This window comes from Ranitomeya imitator, chromosome 6 (genome assembly GCF_032444005.1).
Source record: "Ranitomeya imitator isolate aRanImi1 chromosome 6, aRanImi1.pri, whole genome shotgun sequence".
Lineage (NCBI taxonomy): Eukaryota > Metazoa > Chordata > Amphibia > Anura > Dendrobatidae > Ranitomeya > Ranitomeya imitator.
The window spans coordinates 116105420-116125448 of NC_091287.1; the positions used below are offsets into that span (position 1 = coordinate 116105420).

The following is a 20029-nucleotide window of genomic DNA, read 5'->3' on the forward strand; positions in this document are numbered from 1 at the left end:
ATTTTCTCAAAAATGATCTTTTAGCCTGCAATTTTTTATTTTACAAAGGGTAACAGGAGAAATTTGACCCCAAAAGTTGTTGTCCAGTTTCTCCTGAGTACGCTGATACCCCATATGTGGGGGTAAACCACTGTTTGGGCACATGCCGGGGCTCGGAAGTGAAGTAGTGACATTTTGAAATGCAGACTTTGATGGAATGCTCTGTGGGCGTCACGTTGCGTTTGCAGAGCCCCTGATGTGGCTTAACAGTAGAAACCCCCCACAAGTGACCCCATTTTGGAAACTAGACCCCGAAAGGAACTTATCTAGATGTTTGGTGAGCACTTTAAACCCCCAAGTGCTTCATAGAAGTTTATAATGCAGAGCCGTGAAAATAATAAATACGTTTTCTTTCCTCAAAAATAATTATTTAGCCCAGAATTTTTTATTTTCCCAAGGGTTACAGGAGAAATTGGACCCCAAAAGTTGTTGTCCAGTTTCTCCTGAGTACGCTGATACCCCATGTGTGGGGGTAAACCACTGTTTGGGCACACGTCGGGGCTCAGAAGGGAAGTAGTGACTTTTGAAATGCAGACTTTGATGGAATGGTCTGCGGGCGTCACATTGCGTTTGCAGAGCCCCTGGTGTGCCTAAACAGTAGAAACCCCCCACAAGTGACCCCATTTTAGAAACTAGACCCCCCAAGGAACTTATCTAGATATGTGGTGAGCACTTTGAACCCCCAAGTGCTTCACAAACGTTTACAACGCAGAGCCGTGAAACTAAAAAATCATTTTTCTTTCCTCAAAAATGATGTTTTAGCAAGCATTTCTTTATTTTCACAAGGGTAACAGGAGAAATTGGACCCCAGTAATTGTTGCGCAGTTTGTCCTGAGTATGCTGGTACCCGATATGTGGGGGTAAACCACTGTTTGGGCACACGTCGGGGCTCGGAAGTGAGGGAGCACCATTTGACTTTTTGAATACAAGATTGGCTGGAATTAATGGTGGCGCCATGTTGCGTTTGGAGACCCCCTGATGTGCCTAAACAGTGGAAACCCCTCAATTCTAACTCCAACACACCCCTAACCCTTATCCCAACTGTAGCCGTAACCCTAATCACAACCCTAACCCCAACACACCCGTAACCCCAACACACCCCTAACCCTAACCACAACCCTAATTCCAACCCAACCCTAGCCCTAAGGCTATGTGCCAACGTTGCGGATTCGTATGAGATTTTTCAGCACCATTTTTGAAAAATCCGCGGGTAAAAGGCACTGCGTTTTACCTGCGGATTTACCACGGATTTCCAGTGTTTTTTGTCCGGATTTCACCTGCGGATTCCTATTGAGGAACAGGTGTAAAACGCTGCGGAATCCGCACAAAGAATTGACATGCTGCGGAAAATACAACGCAGCGTTCCCACGCGGTATTTTCCGCACCATGGGCACAGCGGATTTGGCTTTCCATATGTTTACATGGTACTGTAAACCTGATGGAACACTGCTGCGGATCCGCAGCGGCCAATCCGCACCGTGTGCACATAGCCTAATTCTAAAGGTATGTGCACACGCTGCGGAAAATGCTGCGGATCCGCAGCAGTTTCCTATGAGTTTACAGTTCAATGCAAACCTATGGGAAACAAAAATCGCTGTACACATGCTGCGGAAAAACTGCACGGAAATGCAGCGGTTTACATTCCGCAGCATGTCATTTCTTTCTGCGGATTCCGCAGCGGTTTTACAACTGCTCAAATAGAAAATCGCTGTTGTAAAACCGCATTGAAATGCGCAGAAAAAACATGGTAAATCCGCCATAAATCCGCAGCGGTTTAGCACTGCGGATTTATCAAATCCGCAGCGGAAAAATCCGCAGAGGAACAGAATACGTGTGCACATACCGAAACCCTAACCCTACCCCTAACCCTACCCCTAACCCTACCCCTAACCCTACCCCTACCCCTAACCCTACCCCTAACCCTAACCCTAACCCTACCCCTAACCCTAACCCTAACCCTAGTTCTTACCCCAACCTTAGTGGAAAAAAAAAATATATATTTTTTTTATTGTCCCTACCTATGGGGGTGACAAAGGGGGGGGGGTCATTTACTTTTTTTATTTTATTTTGATCACTGAGATATAACCTATCTCAGTGATCAAAATTCACTCTGGAACAAATCTGCCGGCCGGCAGATTCGGCGGGCGCACTGCACATGCGCCCGCCATTTTGGAAGATGGCGGCACCCAGGAAAGAAGACGGACGGTTCCCGGGAGGCCAGGTAAGTATAAGGGGGGGGAGATCAGGGCACGGGGGTGGCGTCGGAGCACGGGGGGGGGTGGACCGGAACACGGGGGGGTGGATTGGAGCACGGGAGTGGGGGATCGCTGTGCGGGCGGGTGGATCGCTGTGCGGGGGGGGGGATCGCTGTGCGAGGGGGGGGATCGCTGTGAGGGGGGGGATCGGAGTGCGGGGGGGTTTGATTGGAGCACGGGGGGTGTGATTGGAGCACGGGGGGAGCGGGCAGGAGAACGGGGGAGCGGAGCACAGGACCGAGGGGAGCAGACCGCAGATCGGGGGGCTGGGGGGGCGATCAGAGGAGTGGAGTGGGTGCACATTAGTGTGTCCAGCCATGGCCGATGATATTGCAGCATCGGCCATGGCTGGATTGTAATATTTCACCATTTTTTTAGGTGAAATATTACAAATCGCTCTGATTGGCAGTTTCACTTTCAACAGCCAATCAGAGCGATCGTAGCCACGAGGGGGTGAAGCCACCCCCCCTGGGCTAAACTACCACTCCCCCTGTCCCTGCAGATCGGGTGAAATGGGAGTTAACCCTTTCACCCGATCTGCAGGGACGCGATCTTTCCATGACGCATATGCTGCGTCATGGGTCGGAATGGCACCGACTTTCATGACGCAGCGTATGCGTCAAAGGTCGGGAAGGGGTTAAGGGCTGCATAGTCTAACAGTAGAGACCCTGAACTTGGAAATGTATTTTTTTTTATAATTTGTTTCAGGATTTTTGCTTGTAAAAATGTAGTGATTGCTTCACAAGCCTGGGCCCCCTTGAATCCTTTATGCTATAACTTATAGTAGAATTAACTTGTAGTTAAATGAAACATAGTTAAAGTGGTTTTCCAGTTTTGGACCACCCTTGTGCCCCAACTGCAGTATTTTAGTCAAAAAATAAACAAATTGGTCTTTACTCACCTTTCCTGGATCTCCACCACTGCTTCTATTGTTTTTTATTGTCTGCAGTGAATAACTGAGCTCAGCAGCTTTGAGTTGCTCATACCATCAACCCCAGGCAGAGCTTCAGTGCCAACAGACACTCGGAGCAGTGATGGAAACCCAGTACGGGAAGTTTTTTTTAAGATGCAATAGGGAGAAAGGGGTTTTCTGAAAGAGAAAGACAAGTTAAATCAAATTTTTTAGTAATAGATTTTTTTATAGAAATATTATCACCATCTTATACGTGATGTCATATGATTAGAGTGTACTATAGCCTTGCGATCCAAAGCAGTCCAGGCTCCATCCATACTCAGAATAAAATTACTGTATCGATGGTTTCCTGGTGTAGTTTTTGTATTTTCCTTTATAGTCTGTTGTATGTGTTTTTATCGGCACTCCATAAAATATACTGCAATACCATAAACCTGAATCTAGTAAAAAATAAATAGAAATAACATTCTTGTGATATTTTCTTTTTTTCCTTTTTTCCAGAGAATATACTTCTCGATCTTGCATGGCCAGATACAACCTTTGTTGCACTTTCAAGTCTTCTGCCGCCAGTTGCTATTGCAGTTGCTGTAATTGGTATTTTTTATTGTTACCGTGTCTACAGAAAAAATAAGCTCCACAAAAAATGTGAAAATAATCCAAAATGTATGAGACACCAGAATATGGACTGTAGTGATGACTGTGCCATCATGATGGATGATGACCGTTCGGACATAAGCTCAACTTGTGCCAACAACTTGAATCACAACACTGAGCTACTACCCATTGAACTAGACACATTAGTCGGGAAGGGACGTTTCGCAGAGGTGTACAAGGCCAAGCTCAAACAAAATACTTCAGATCAGTTTGAGACAGTAGCTGTCAAAATTTTTCCTTACGAAGAGTATGTCTCCTGGAAAATGGAGAAAGAAATATTTTCAGACATAAATCTTAAACATGAAAATGTTTTGCAATTCTTGACTGCCGAAGAGAGGAAGACCGATCTTGGCAAACAATATTGGCTGATCACAGCATTCCATTCCAAGGGCAATTTGCAAGAATACTTATCAAGGCACATCATTAGCTGGGAGGACTTGTTACAGCTTGGATGCTCTTTAGCTCATGGTGTGGCACACTTACACAGCGACCACACACCTTGTGGAAGACCAAAGACACCCGTTGTTCATCGAGACTTGAAGAGTTCAAACATACTTGTTAAAAATGATCAAACTTGTTGTGTATGTGACTTTGGGTTATCCCTTCGCCTTGACCCATCTCTATCAGTAGATGACCTTGCAAACAGTGGGCAGGTAAGTCACTCAAATAAATAATTTCTACATACTGGATGACCTCTTACAATTTGCAACAAGCTTTTTTGAGTTTGCAGGTACTGTCTATTGTACTTCTATTTTATTGTTTCTAAAAATGAAAAGCGCATTGATGACAGCAGAAAGCAAGATAATGAAATTTCATGTAGATTCTCTCTCGAGCTATCAGCGGTAATCATGACTTCTATAAATAAAGAGATGTCATGACGAAGTGTTGACAACCATTTTGATAGGCCATTTTCTCAAACAATTGACATAACACAGGAATCATGAGCAGGGACTTCATTATTGGGATCACTCCTAAGAAAATAGTTGATAATAATATTTCCATCCTGCTGTCCTCTATTAAACCTGAATAGCTTCAATTCATAAAGTGATAATTAAAAGTATCGTAGAAAAATATTAAACGTGCATTTCATTTTTACAGAGGACTTCTAAAAAAAAATAGCTGTTTTATTTACCTGAGCTCCCCTGGTTTTGTTGTTTTTATTTATTTTGTTTGTTTTGTGCTGCGTCGTTCCATTGCAGACATATTGTGCTCCAAAAGCAACAGATATGAATATGTAAAACCAATATAGTTTCTTCACAGTCTTCTCTGGGGGGGTGCGCTCTTTCCCCTCCCTCCCAGACACTGAAAATCACAGCTCTGTAGCATCTGAGACAACTATATCAATTGCTGGTAGCAAGGAGGAAGAAGTAAAAGTACACCCCCAAGAGAAAACTGTGAAGAAGAAATAATAATAATAAAATACCCAGTTGAACTACAAGCAGAGATTTCACATACTGTGCTCCAAAAGCAATAAATGTGAATATTTCTGCAATGGAGTGACACAGCCAAAATAAATTGAAAACAGTCGAAGAATCAGGGAAGCTAAGAATTTTTTACAAGTAATTAGACTAAATTACTCATTACTGCTCCATCAGGTGGTGATAGAAGGCATTTGGCATGTTATCTTTAAAATCGGTGTCTTTACAGAAGACATGGAACCCTAGATTAAAGAAACAGAGTCTTGACAAATATAAAGATATATCAGGAAATTAATCGTCACCCAATTTTGAGCCTATTTAGATTAAAAAGTGAGCCAGATTCATTTTTGTGTTTGCCACTATTTTTATATTTTGGACCTTCTTCAAGTCTATTTTAGTTATATTTGCCTGGCTTTATTTCTTTTTTTTCACCATTATAGGCATGTTTGATGGTGTCCAGATGTTTGCACCTAATTCATCAATTGTGGCTTTTTAAAAATTTGCTACATTTTGGGGCCAGTTTACACCAGTGCCAGAATATGTGACTTTTTCTTTCCAACAATTTTATTGGGGAATTTTAACTTTTAACAAGGAGGAATAAATTAGGAAGGGAAGGAAAGGGAGGATGGGATATGAGGATAGGGAAAAAATAAACCCCTATAGCAATAGGGGAGACAGGCAATCAATCATATAGTCGGTTAGTGTAGCGTAATAAGTTAACATTAAGTAGCATAACATATTGAACAATGAGTCAAATTTTAGGAGGTCGCTAAATAAACAGATTAGTGCTATGCACAAATTCGCTGACTAAACGTTCGTAGGAATGTTATAAAGATGATATATATAAAGCTTAGTCTAAAGTCGCTAAGTAGACAATTAGAGTATAGATATGAATGCCCGTCGTGGACTCTAAGTTTGGTGTATAGTAAGTAATAGCTTGCGGGAACATCTCCTGATGGTCCCGTAGCATTGTGGGCAGAAAGTCTGGCTCAATATCAAAGCTAATAGTTGGGAAGAAAATAATTTTGACTTATAAGTGTAGTAATGGTAAAGATTTTAAATATGGGACTGGACTCCCAGTACTGTAGTAGGTAATCAGTATGTAGTAGGAGTAGGTAACATTATGTATAGAACAGAACTACACTTCAGGTAGGACCATTTTAGGTTCTAAAAGGATTCAGACCATTTTGTTTCAGGAAGGATAAACCCTCTTTAGGGGTTGTAATATGTACAGTTCCGGACAGGAGTTTCACCAGAAGAGTAGAGGATGGCGACCATGAATAAGAAAAATGGGACCTTCGGAGCTCCCGCGTAACTGGCGCAAAATCCCGTCTCTTTTTCAAAGTGTTTTTAGACAGATCTCTGAAAAATGTTAGGTGGCTATATGGGGAGAGTAGGAAGTTTTTTTCGGAGGAAAGGTCAAACAGTTTACCTCTAACCCATGCTGGGAAAAAGGAAACGATGATGTCTCTTGGCACGTCTGGCGGGAGGGACACAGGTCTTTTAATTCGGTAGGCTTTTTCAATGATGTTCGTATCGTCAATATCGGGTATAAATTTAGAGATCATTTTGAAAACATAGCTTTTTAGGTGAGGGGGTTTGACGGTCTCCGGGACTCCTCTGATTTTCACGTTGTTTTTTCGTTTATGGTCTTCTAGACTCATCAGGTTACATTTTAGTGAATCAATGTCTTTTTGTAAGCTCTTTAGCAAAGCTGTGGGAATAGGAGGGGTCGGTGGATTGTCTGGGAAAGGAAGGTCCAAATCTTCAAGTGAATAGTCTTCCATACTACTGTTTGAGGAGTATATAGAGGACGCGTCCGAGTCATCTCTATGTGAAGAGTAGCTACATTGGGAAGACCTTGAGGATGACCCGGTTGAGGAGAAACCAAGGCTTTCGGCAATGGAAGTTAGTGCATCCCTGACTTAGGACTCAGACGCTGTCTCTGTACGTGATGATCTCGTGTTTAATGCATTGAAAGAGAATAAGTATTTATCCAATATCAGGGATCCTTCATCCATTTTTTTATTAATGATGTCACAGAAGTTTTTTAGCATATTATCCATTGCTAGTTCAGTGGGGGGTCCATCTGCACCTATCTCTTCCTCTGTGCCAAAGGATGGGTATGAGATTTCTGAGGTAGAACCTCCCTCCCCCTGATTGTCATGTCTGTTATCTCCCTGTTGTGGGGCAACCTGTGAGCGATGATTTTTTTGTGGCACACTCTCTGGTTTAGTCTGTGACACCGCAGTATTTGTAGCCTGACAATTTCCCCTCATCTGGGGTCTGGGCTGCGGTATGAATGTGGGGGCATCAAATCTTAGTGTGCGGCTTGTATTTTGGCTTATTGAACGCCTAGCAGCAGCATCGCTGCAGGGTGTGGGCGGAGCTATAGTTGGGGTCTCGTCCGGCCTCCCCCTCCCTTGTCTCATCTGCTCCGGTGTATTTGCGGCTCCGTGTCTTTTCAAGACAGCTGTGCCGGACCGTGGACCCGGACCGGGGGGGTCCGGGGGCTCCAGCGGCAACACCGCCTACTGTGCCGGCTCACCTGAGTCTCCCTCTTCAGACACGCTGCAGTTCCTTCCTTTAGCGTCTGTGTCATCGCTTGCCATGGGCGGAGCTTTGGACGGAGCCGTGGGCGGGGCCTCGACTCCACTCTGGCTTCCCCGCTCCGCCCACAGATGTGGAGCCGCCGCTCCCCGGCCGGCTTCAGAGGTCTCGCCGGTTCGCTTAGACAGAGCAGAGCGCCCCAGGGGCACCGGAACAGAAACCGCCCGTGACCGGAGCTCACCTGGGGCTTTCTCTGCGTTAGGGTCCGGGCACAGTTCTCCGGGAGCTTGACTGCCGTGCTGGGTGGGCGGAGTTGTGGGCGGAGCTTCAGGGTTTCTCCTTCTGCTCGGACTCGCCTGCTCAGGCGAGGCCGAGGCTTTGGGCCTAGTGCTGGAGGCACCTCCGGTCTTTGTACTCGCAATAGGGGGTCTTGCAAATGTCACTGCGGGAGTCGCTGCTGTGGATGGGGGCTTCTCCAAGGGTCCTCCTGTAGATGAGGCTGGTCTAAAGCATAAAGGCGCCGATGAGTGCAGCGTCTTGTCTTTCTGTTTGTGTAGGCCTGCAGCAGGGCCACGGCTGGGAACCGCATGTCCCTGAGTTACTTGTGCCTTCTTGAAAGCCGATTTTTCCATTATGTATCCAAGTCCTGGACACTTTAGCATAAGTTTTAAGCAGTTTCTTCCCAAAAAAGTAAGCAAATTGCCGCTTATAATAAGGGATTTAGCAGGAGCTCCTGAGACACAGGTCTGCTCCCAGTCCCTTGCAAGCCACGCCCCAGAATATGTGACTTTTTGCTCTTAAAAGGTTAAAGAAAAAAATAAAGAGTATTATTGATTTTGAGCAGCATACTGAAACCACGTGCGCCATTTTGAAGAATTTGGTGCAAATAACGTTTACAAAGACCAAAAGTTAAAAGAAATGACTTAAAAAAATCTACAAATGATGAGTTGGGTTTTCAATGTTGTCTATGGGCGCAGTTTCACTGCAAGCTTCTCACAACTGATTGGCATAAGTCTAAATTAATTTGTGCTTCCTCTTTGGATTTGCTGTTAATGTTCTCAATGCTTTTATCTACAGGTTGGGACTGCTAGATATATGGCCCCAGAGGTCCTTGAATCAAGAATTAATTTGGAGAACATGGAGTCATTTAAGCAAGCAGATGTGTATTCTATGGCCCTTGTCCTGTGGGAAATTACGTCCCGCTGTAATGCAATTGGAGGTGAGTGAGACGTCGTAGTCTTTTGTGTCTTCATTATTGTGGTGCCTTTACCACTCATCTGAGATATAAAGAACCATGTAAATCTTACAGATGTTGATTATCCTATTTTCTAAATACTCGGTTGCTCCATCCATTGAACACAAGAAACGACAGACTATGAGGCATGAAATTTGCTAATAAATGTTAGATATGTATACAACTTGCAAATTAAACTAAAAACTCTCGACAGAGCAAAGGTCCCCAAAGTAGTTGTAAAAATGAGATTGGAAACTTATTCATCTATGAAGATTTCCTTGGATGGAGAAATAATTTTTAACAGTTCAACTTTATCCCGTCACTCAATATTGATACTGTACTTGTTTTCTGCAATTTCTCAGATAAGGTAAATTCAGGTGGTGGATTAGTAACCAGGTCGTACAGATGCAAACGAATATGTTTTCTATCTTACACAGCAGCCCTCAAAATGCCCCTGCCGTGTCTTGATTTTCGAAAACAACATGAGTTGAATCCATCTTGTTCTTTGGTATTTTCATTAGTCCTAAGCAGTAAAAAATATTGCATGAATATTTACAGGAGTCACATCCCCTCGAGGCCTTCATGCCCAAATTGCTCTATTACCAAACATTATTTAAAGGTTACAATAACAAACTACTTAAACAGCCGGAATCTTATTCAAATACTGTATGCCAGTGGTATAATGGGACAATCTTAAAGGTGTCCGGACTCTAACCACAAACTATATTATACTGTTTATGTTAGTGCATGATTTTTATGGTGTCTCTGAAAATGTGTCACTTTTTTACATCTCTGGGATATATCCTCTCATAAAACTTTTTTTGTCATTCATGTATTGCTGTATATACTCTAGTATAAGCCAACCCGAGTATAAGCCGAGACCCCTAATTTTGCCACAAAAACTGGGAAAACTTAATGACTCGAGTATAAGCCTAGGGTGGAAAATGCAGCAGCTACTGGTAAATTTCAAAAATAAAAATAGATACCAATAAATGTAAAATTAAATGAGACATCAGTAGGTTAAGTGTTTTTGAATATCCATATTGAATCAGGAGCCCCATACAATGCTCCATACAGTTCATGATGGCCCCATATGGTGCTCCATACAAAATACGCCCCATATAATGCTCCATACAGTTTATAATGGGCCCCATAAGATGCTCCATAGTAAAATATGCCCCATATAATGCTGCACAAATGTTGAATATTGCCCCATTAGATGCTCCATAGAGACATTTGCCCCATATAATGCTCCATAAATGTTGATTATGGCCCCATAAGATGCTCCATAGACACATTTGCCCCGTATAATGCTCCACAAATGCTGATTATAGCCCCATAAGATGCTTCATACAGATATTTACCCCATATAATGCTGCACATGGCCCCATACAGATATTTGCCCCATATAATGCTGCACATGGCCCCATAAGATACTCCATACAGATATTTGCCCCATATAATGCTGCACATGGTCCCATAAGATGCTCCATACAGATATTTGCCCCATATAATGCTGTACATGACCCCATAAGATGCTCCATACAGACATTTGCCCATATGCTGTTACTGCGATTAAAAAAAAAAGACATACTCACCTCTCAGGCCCCCGGCACTTGCTATACTCACCTTTCCCTTTCCAATCGCATCATCGCGCCCTCTGACCTGAGGGTCAGTGCAGAGGATGGGGAAGACGCGGCGGTGCCAGTCGGTGGAACGCAGAGCAGGTGATTATCGCGCACTGCGTTATACTCACCTGCTCCTGGCACGGTGTCCCTGGTTCTCCGGCGCTGGTAGCTTCTTCCTGTATTGAGCGGTCACATGGTACCACTCATTACAGTAATGAATATGCTGCTCCACCCTTATGGGAGTTTAGTCGGGTCCATATTCATTACTGTAATGAGCGATACCATGTGACCACTCACTACAAGAAGAAGCTGCTGGCGCCGGAGAACCAGGGACACCGCGCCAGGAGCAGGTGAGTATTATTACACAGCTGCCGCTCCCCCCACCTTGCCGACCCCTGGGTATGACTCAAGTATAAGCCGAGAGGGGCAATTTCAGCCTAAAAATATGGGCTGAAATTCTCGGCTTATACTCGAGTATATACGGTAAATATTTTTATTTTTGATGGCTGCTGCTGGTGTTATATATTTTTATATATGCAATATAATGAAAGGAGTAATTAGATGAGTTCCTCTAGACTTTAAAGAGGTTGTCGAGGACTTTAACATTGACTTTAACATTTAGCAATGTCTGATTGGATGTGGTGCGACACCCAGCAGCGGCTGATCATCCCATTGTTAGCCAGAACTACTCTGTTGTGGCGCTGTCAATGGAACACAAGTGCTTCTCAAAAAATTAGAATATCATCAAAATGTTAATTTATTTCAGTTACAAAAAGTGAATCTTATACAGTGGGGCAAAAAAGTATTTAGTCAGTCAGCAATAGTGCAAGTTCCACCACTTAAAAAGATGAGAGGCGTCTGTAATTTACATCATAGGTAGACCTCAACTATCGGAGACAAACTGAGAAAAAAAAATCCAGAAAATCACATTGTCTGTTTTTTTAACATTTTATTTGCATATTATGGTGGAAAATAAGTATTTGGTCAGAAACAAAATTTCATCTTAATACTTTGTAATATATCCTTTGTTGGCAATGACAGAGGTCAAACGTTTTCTGTAAGTCTTCACAAGGTTGCCACACACTGTTGTTGGTATGTTGGCCCATTCCTCCATGCAGATCTCCTCTAGAGCAGTGATGTTTTTGGCTTTTCGCTTGGCAACACAGACTTTCAACTCCCTCCAAAGGTTTTCTATAGGGTTGAGATCTGGAGACTGGCTAGGCCACTCCAGGACCTTGAAATGCTTCTTACGAAGCCACTCCTTCGTTGCCCTGGCGGTGTGCTTTGGATCATTGTCATGTTGAAAGACCCATCCACATTTCATCTTCAATGCCCTTGCTGATGGAAGGAGGTTTGCACTCAAAATCTCACGATACATGGCCCCATTCATTCTTTCATGTACCCGGATCAGTCGTCCTGGCCCCTTTGCAGAGAAACAGCCCCAAAGCATGATGTTTCCACCACCATGCTTTACAGTAGGTATGGTGTTTGATGGATGCAACTCAGTATTCTTTTTCCTCCAAACACGACAAGTTGTGTTTCTACCAAACAGTTCCAGTTTGGTTTCATCAGACCATAGGACATTCTCCCAAAACTCCTCTGGATCATCCAAATGCTCTCTAGCAAACTTCAGACGGGCCCGGACATGTACTGGCTTAAGCAGTGGGACACGTCTGGCACTGCAGGATCTGAGTCCATGGTGGCGTAGTGTGTTACTTATGGTAGGCCTTGTTACATTGGTCCCAGCTCTCTGCAGTTCATTCACTAGGTCCCCCCACGTGGTTCTGGGATTTTTGCTCACCGTTCTTGTGATCATTCTGACCCCACGGGGTGGGATTTTGCGTGGAGCCCCAGATCGAGGGAGATTATCAGTGGTCTTGTATGTCTTCCATTTTCTAATTATTGCTCCCACTGTTGATTTCTTCACTCCAAGCTGGTTGGCTATTGCAGATTCAGTCTTCCCAGCCTGGTGCAGGGCTACAATTTTGTTTCTGGTGTCCTTTGACAGCTCTTTGGTCTTCACCATAGTGGAGTTTGGAGTCAGACTGTTTGAGGGTGTGCACAGGTGTCTTTTTATACTGATAACAAGTTTAAACAGGTGCCATTACTACAGGTAATGAGTGGAGGAAAGAGGAGACTCTTAAAGAAGAAGTTACAGGTCTGTGAGAGCCAGAAATCTTGATTGTGTGTTTCTGACCAAATACTTATTTTCCACCATAATATGCAAAAAAAATGATAAAAAAACAGACAATGTGATTTTCTGGATTTTTTTTTCTCAGTTTGTCTCCCATAGTTGAGGTCTACCTATGATGTAAATTACAGACACCTCTCATCTTTTTAAGTGGTGGAACTTGCACTATTGCTGACTGACTAAATACTTTTTTGCCCCACTGTATATTATATAGAGTCATTGTACACAGAGTGATCTATTTCAAGTGTTTATTTCTGTTAATATCGATGATTATAGCTTACAGCCAATGAAAATCCAAAAGTCATTATCTCAGTAAATTAGAATAGATTAGAAGCCACTTCATTGTGCTGGTTGATGGGGGGAACGAGGTCAGCAGTCTAAGTGTAGAAGAGGCCCCAGCCCTGTGCACCATGCGGTAACTCACAAGAAGATGCTGCACAAGCAGTTAGAATCTTCTACACAACAGGGACAACTCAACCCTGGTTTTTTTTTGCTGTTGCTACAATCACTAAAATCATAGCATAATGGTTTTTTTCACTACTGTGGAATCGTAGCAAACATGGGTCATGTTTACCACAATTCCAAAAATTGCAATACAAGTGGCACAAAACATCAATAAATAGTAATGTAAATGTATATTCAGATATAGCAACCATATCACAGTTTTCATGGCATGCCTGCCACAAAAATACAAACAAATTCTGGAGTTTTGCTGCGATTTTAGAAAAATACAGCATTTTTGTCCATTTAAGTGGAATAAATGCAGTACGTGAATTTGGAACAAACATTGCAAAATGGTGCAGGACACGTAAGAGAATTGTACAGAGAGTTAACAGTAGGTTGAACTGAAACGACCAAAGACTTACAATATAGCAATGAAATCATCATGAGCAATTGTCAAGTGTGGGCATAAAACCATTGAAATCTGAAGCGGTTAATAAACTTTTTGACTTTAATGATAAACATCTTACCATTTAAGGCGTTATCTGAGACGTTGGTATATTTTTGGGCTTAAGAACTCACCGGCAGGTAGTTGCCAACTTTCTGCCTTTATCTGCCCAGTGATGATCTTTCCTGGCACTAGCAGTGACTCTCCTGCTTCCTTTGACCTAACATTAACAAACTAGATCTTCCTCTTTCGGTCTGCTTTGTCAAAGGAGCGTCACTGCTAAAGTCATGCTGACTTACAGCCGAAAAGGTTGCATTTTGACAATACCCTTGCTTGAAGATTTTTTTCAACAAGTTGAATGATTTGCATTAAGCCTCAAACTTGCCATAATCTTCTTTTGAAATATTTATCAACATTGTTGTGTGAAGAGGGATAATATATTTTGCCCCAGTCCCACCCACCAACGGCCCAACCCTGCCCAGAGTTGGCCATAAAACAAAATAGGATTGTACACTCCTTGGAAAGGTTGTCCAAAACATCACACCTTTTTACCCCGGCGAAGTGGAATTGTTTCTGAAAAATTGGGACATTTCCAGAAAATTCAGCACTGTATAAAGGTGTTGAATGGTAATGTTGAAAGTAAGTTCAATGTCAGTAAATGCCTCACTAATACTATTACTACATAAACATTTCAGTTCCCCTTTAACTTTTTTGTGCTCCAAAGATTTTTGCCTTAAATTAGACATCGTTCATCATAATAGTCAGACAATATGACAGAGAGAGTGCAATCCATTTTTTGTAAACTTTTTAGATTTTTATGAGATGAAGAAAAATCTAGTTTGAAGAGATTCTGAAAGAAATTTATTATTTTTTAAGAATGCTTTGCTAATAGATGACTCAATGTATTAAGGCCTGGTGAAGGTTGATTGTAAATGTAAAATATCAAATTTTCTTTTTTCAGAGGTAAAGGACTATGAACCACCATTTGGCTCCAAGGTACGGGAGCATCCTTGTGTTGAAAGCATGAAGGACAATGTGTTAAGAGACAGGGGTAGACCAGAAATTTCTAATAGCTGGTTAAACCATCAGGTAAGATTTTTTCATATAACATTTATATGTTGCTGAATATAATGTATTGTATTTGGTTTGCATAATAAAACTAATTTTGTGCTGTTTGATATTAAAAAATGTACTCTTTATCACCATAGACTTAAAGTATGTTCTGGCAGAGATCCATACAGGGGGTGCATAAATGCTGGGCTATCTCCTTGGGCTGTGCAGGGTGAATAGTTAGTGACTGGACAAAATCAATCGCACAAAAATCACATTCGGAAGAATCAGAATTTTTTTGCAAAATTTAAGGCAATGTCAAGTCATCTCAAACAAATTTGCTCATCTCTTTCCTCACTAACTTAGAGCCAAATGCCAAATTAGAATTTTAACAAATTCACTCATAACTGCCAATCTCTAAGGAAGGGGTTGCTACTGGCTCTGATAGGCTGGGGAGTTAGGATCAGGCCATATTTGCCCACAGTGCTGATTTTGCTGGGACAATCTCACAGACTGAAATGCAAAAGGGGTGGATATCTGAGATGTTCATGTGGGTATTGCTTAGAAATCCCAAATTTGGCATTCTACATGTTAGGAAATAGGGCTACCTGCACCTTGATCCCAGACCCTGTGCCCAAAGATAGTTTATCGATTTCACAATGTTATTTGGATACCTTAAATCAGTGCATACACTGTATTATTGTATTATTTGAAGACATCATCAATGCTATGTATATACTGTATAACTGTTTTTTTTTTTTGGGGGGGGGGTGACATCATGGCACATAATCTTGTAAAGGCACTGCAGCACCTAAGGCTGGCATTAAAGCAAATTCTGTTTTTAATCATCTTATTGCAATAGGGATAGTTGGTATGCTAAGGTTGCTTCTTTGGCAGGTCCAGATATAAAGTGCTAGATAGCGGTGAGGATGATGCATTAGTAGAGCTGCAATTGCTTTCTGAGAAGGTGGGCAAAACAAATGTGAAAATAATTTGGAAAATTTGCCCAGGAACACTGATGCTGTTATAATTTTACCTACATTATGCTTAATGTCAATTTTTAAAACACCAAATGTGAATGTGAACAAAATATGGCAAAGTTGACAGTACACATATGGTGTCCAATTAACAGCAGTCAATCACAGTCTCCAAGAACAGGTGTTACTTAAAGGGAACTTGTCACATGATTTCTGCTGCCCAACCCACAGGCAACATAAATCGCAGCCTCTCTGCCATCATTGGCAATAGTTAAATGCTGTGGCATTTTGGATAACATATATTTCAAGCAGGAGCAGACAGGGACAGAAGAGCGCCCCTGAGTAAGAACAGTATATGGGCACTTTGCAGTCCAGTAATGTGTCTGTGACAGAAGCTGTTTGCTGCTTTGGAGTTGGAAGTGGCCTCCTTTAACTCTTGGGTCCCTGTGTATCTGCACAAGTTGCACCAATAGTATGTTCTCCCTTCTTTGAAGATCTAGCTGGGAATCATAGTTGGAGGCCAGGCTAGGCCGGCTCTGTTTCTGGACGGCTCTTTCCAGCACTGCAAGAGACGATTGAAAGGTCTCTGATTATATACAGTGGGGCAAAAAAGTATTTAGTCAGTCAGCAATAGTGCAAGTTCCACCACTTAAAAAGATGAGAGGCGTCTGTAATTTACATCATAGGTAGACCTCAACTATGGTAGACAAACTGAGAAAAAAAAATGCAGAAAATCACGTTGTCTGTTTTTTTAACATTTTATTTGCATATTATGGTGGAAAATAAGTATTTGGTCAGAAACAAAATTTCATCTCAATACTTTGTAATATATCCTTTGTTGGCAATGACAGAGGTCAAACGTTTTCTGTAAGTCTTCACAAGGTTGCCACACACTGTTGTTGGTATGTTGGCCCATTCCTCCATGCAGATCTCCTCTAGAGCAGTGATGTTTTTGGCTTTTCGCTTGGCAACACGGACTTTCAACTCCCTCCAAAGGTTTTCTATAGGGTTGAGATCTGGAGACTGGCTAGGCCACTCCAGGACCTTGAAATGCTTCTTACGAAGCCACTCCTTTGTTGCCCTGGCGGTGTGCTTTGGATCATTGTCATGTTGAAAGACCCAGCCACGTTTCATCTTCAATGCCCTTGCTGATGGAAGGAGGTTTGCACTCAAAATCTCATGATACATGGCCCCATTCATTCTTTCATGTACCCGGATCAGTCGTCCTGGCCCCTTTGCAGAGAAACAGCCCCAAAGCATGATGTTCCCACCACCATGCTTTACAGTAGGTATTGTGTTTGATGGATGCAACTCAGTATTCTTTTTCCTCCAAACACGACAAGTTGTGTTTCTACCAAACAGTTCCAGTTTGGTTTCATCAGACCATAGGACATTCTCCCAAAACTCCTCTGGATCATCCAAATGCTCTCTAGCAAACTTCAGACGGGCCCGGACATGTACTGGCTTAAGCAGTGGGACACGTCTGGCACTGCAGGATCTGAGTCCATGGTGGCGTAGTGTGTTACTTATGGTAGGCCTTGTTACATTGGTCCCAGCTCTCTGCAGTTCATTCACTAGGTCCCCCCGCGTGGTTCTGGGATTTTTGCTCACCGTTCTTGTGATCATTCTGACCCCACGGGGTGGGATTTTGCGTGGAGCCCCAGATCGAGGGAGATTATCAGTGGTCTTGTATGTCTTCCATTTTCTAATTAATGCTCCCACTGTTGATTTCTTCACTCCAATCTGGTTGGCTATTGCAGATTCAGTCTTCCCAGCCTGGTGCAGGGCTACAATTTTGTTTCTGGTGTCCTTTGACAGCTCTTTGGTCTTCACCATAGTGGAGTTTGGAGTCAGACTGTTTGAGGGTGTGCACAGGTGTCTTTTTATACTGATAACAAGTTTAAACAGGTGCCATTACTACAGGTAATGAGTGGAGGAAAGAGGAGACTCTTAAAGAAGAAGTTACAGGTCTGTGAGAGCCAGAAATCTTGATTGTTTGTTTCTGACCAAATACTTATTTTCCACCATAATATGCAAATAAAATGATAAAAAAAACAGACAATGTGATTTTCTGGATTTTTTTTTCTCAGTTTGTCTCCCATAGTTGAGGTCTACCTATGATGTAAATTGCAGACGCCTCTCATCTTTTTAAGTGGTGGAACTTGCACTATTGCTGACTGACTAAATACTTTTTTGCCCCACTGTACATACGAGGAAGATACCTGCAGCACTGAGAAGATACTGCCAGAGTGGAGCTGGTCTCCCGGACCTGTAGCCAGATCTTCAAATATCGATTTTCGAAGGCTGAAATTCATTCTGCCCAAGATTTGGGAAGCAAGAATTGCCTGACAAGGTCCCTATAATATCATGTTATATCATGAATTTCCATCAATTATTTTGTGACAATGACACCATGATTCAGGGTTGAATGACACATTCACTTGTGAAAAATCTGAACCATGATGGGCTTTTTTAAAAATAAAACAAGACATTTATATACATCTGTATTAACTTATGCATTTTTTCCCCAGGGTATTCAGCTAGTATGTGAAACCATCACAGAATGTTGGGACCATGACCCAGAGGCCAGACTTACAGCCCAATGCGTGGCCGAGAGATTCCATGAGATAGAGCATCTTGACAGAATCTCTGAGAGAAGCTGGTCAGAAGAAAAAATACCAGAGGACTGCACAGAAAACACAAACAAATGAAACCTACATCGCAGCCATTTTTTCTAGAAATGTCTCGCTGCAGAGAGCGAAGCTAAGGAAATCGTTTGGAAATCTATGCAATAAACCATTAATTACAGGATGGATTGTTTACATCTGCAGCCATATTGAACTTGCTTTCCAATTGACAGTGCCGTAGGGAGATTATTTAAGGATCTCTCGGGACATGTTGTTCATTAAAATAGCCATACTCAATGTGCACTTTATTAAATTTTGTATAAAACTACATATGGGCTTTAATATATGGACACATTGTCTAAAATAAGCCAAAAGTATATTGTCTGGAAAATGTTTAAAGCATAGGAGAATTGATTTATTGTGGAAAAAAATATTTTGATAGACCTATTCGAAAAGTCATCATATAAGCTGTGGTCGGGTGTGTTTTGTATGATTGTTGTATGAGACTTACATTTTAGTTTTTTATGTTTGTTGAAATCTTTACTTATTTTTGAGTCACTAGCCTTATTTCTTTCCTTTTATTTCCCTTTTGTGAGTAAAGCAGCTGACTTTCTTTTCATTTCTGCTTACAAATATTACAGTTTAGGAAACCGAAGAAGATGAAACTGATAATGGTTTACTGTTGAAATAAAAATTCTCCAGTAAAATATAACATATAAACGTCAGTCCTCAATGGAAAGAAAAACAAATACTATTCAGATAATTTTGGGGGGACAGCTCAATGCCAAATATCCATGCAATAGCTATAATTTTTTTGGGGGGGTTGCTTTTCTTTACTTTTTTTTTATTGCAGGTGAACAACCTCTTTTTTAAAGAATTTATATTTTAATCCAAGAAAGATATATATCTTGGTGCCATGTTAGCCAGTGGATAGAAAAATATTTAGAATGCGAGTCCTCAGTAGTTGATACCTTTTAATGGCTAACTGAAAAGATGGTAACAAATTGCAAGCTTTCGAGACTACACAGGTCTCTTCCTATTCCTGGTGAAGAGACCTGTGTAGTCTCGAAAGCTTGCAATTTGTTACCATCTTTTCAGTTAGTCATTAAAAGGTATCAACTACTGAGGACTCTCAATTATAAATATTTTAATCCAAATTACTCAACACTTCAATTTAGTTGCAAAAGGTCTGAGAGTTCTGAATGCATAAGTGGGTATGAAAATGCAAGACTATGAGATTGGTTTTCTGTTTAGTCCACACTTTTATAGTGCTTTGATTTGTCCTATGTTGCTTTACTTTTTATGTGTATATCTTATGAGAAACACATTGAAATACATGGTGTAGGAAAGAGAAAAAAAATGACAATATCACATTGATACTTTCGGACTACTGTTTTTTTGTTATAATTGTTAAATTATAACAAAGTTGCGTTATTAGTTGCTTTTTGTGCAGTACCTCTTTCTATAAGTGCCTCCTCATTGATAATTACTCTAAGAGCAATAGCTTAGTGCATGTATTCTAGGAAAAACAAACTTAGGACAAAATCCATGTGCTCAGCGATCAGGTTCTATATCTCTGTTACTAGTGATATAATCAGGTGGTT

General features: G+C 41.7%; 1 protein-coding gene across 1 annotated transcript in view; it reads left to right on the plus strand.

Annotated features, from left to right (window-relative positions):
• Positions 1-18755, plus strand: part of TGFBR2 (transforming growth factor beta receptor 2) — a 78075-nt gene extending 59320 nt beyond the window's left edge. The window contains exons 7-10 of the mRNA XM_069730020.1: positions 3709-4514; positions 8907-9048; positions 14733-14860; positions 18330-18755. Coding sequence (XP_069586121.1) covers positions 3709-4514; positions 8907-9048; positions 14733-14860; positions 18330-18509 — 1256 coding nt within the window. The 3' untranslated portion in view covers positions 18510-18755. The remainder of the gene's footprint in view (positions 1-3708; positions 4515-8906; positions 9049-14732; positions 14861-18329) is intronic.
• The last annotated feature ends 1274 nt before the right edge of the window (positions 18756-20029 follow it).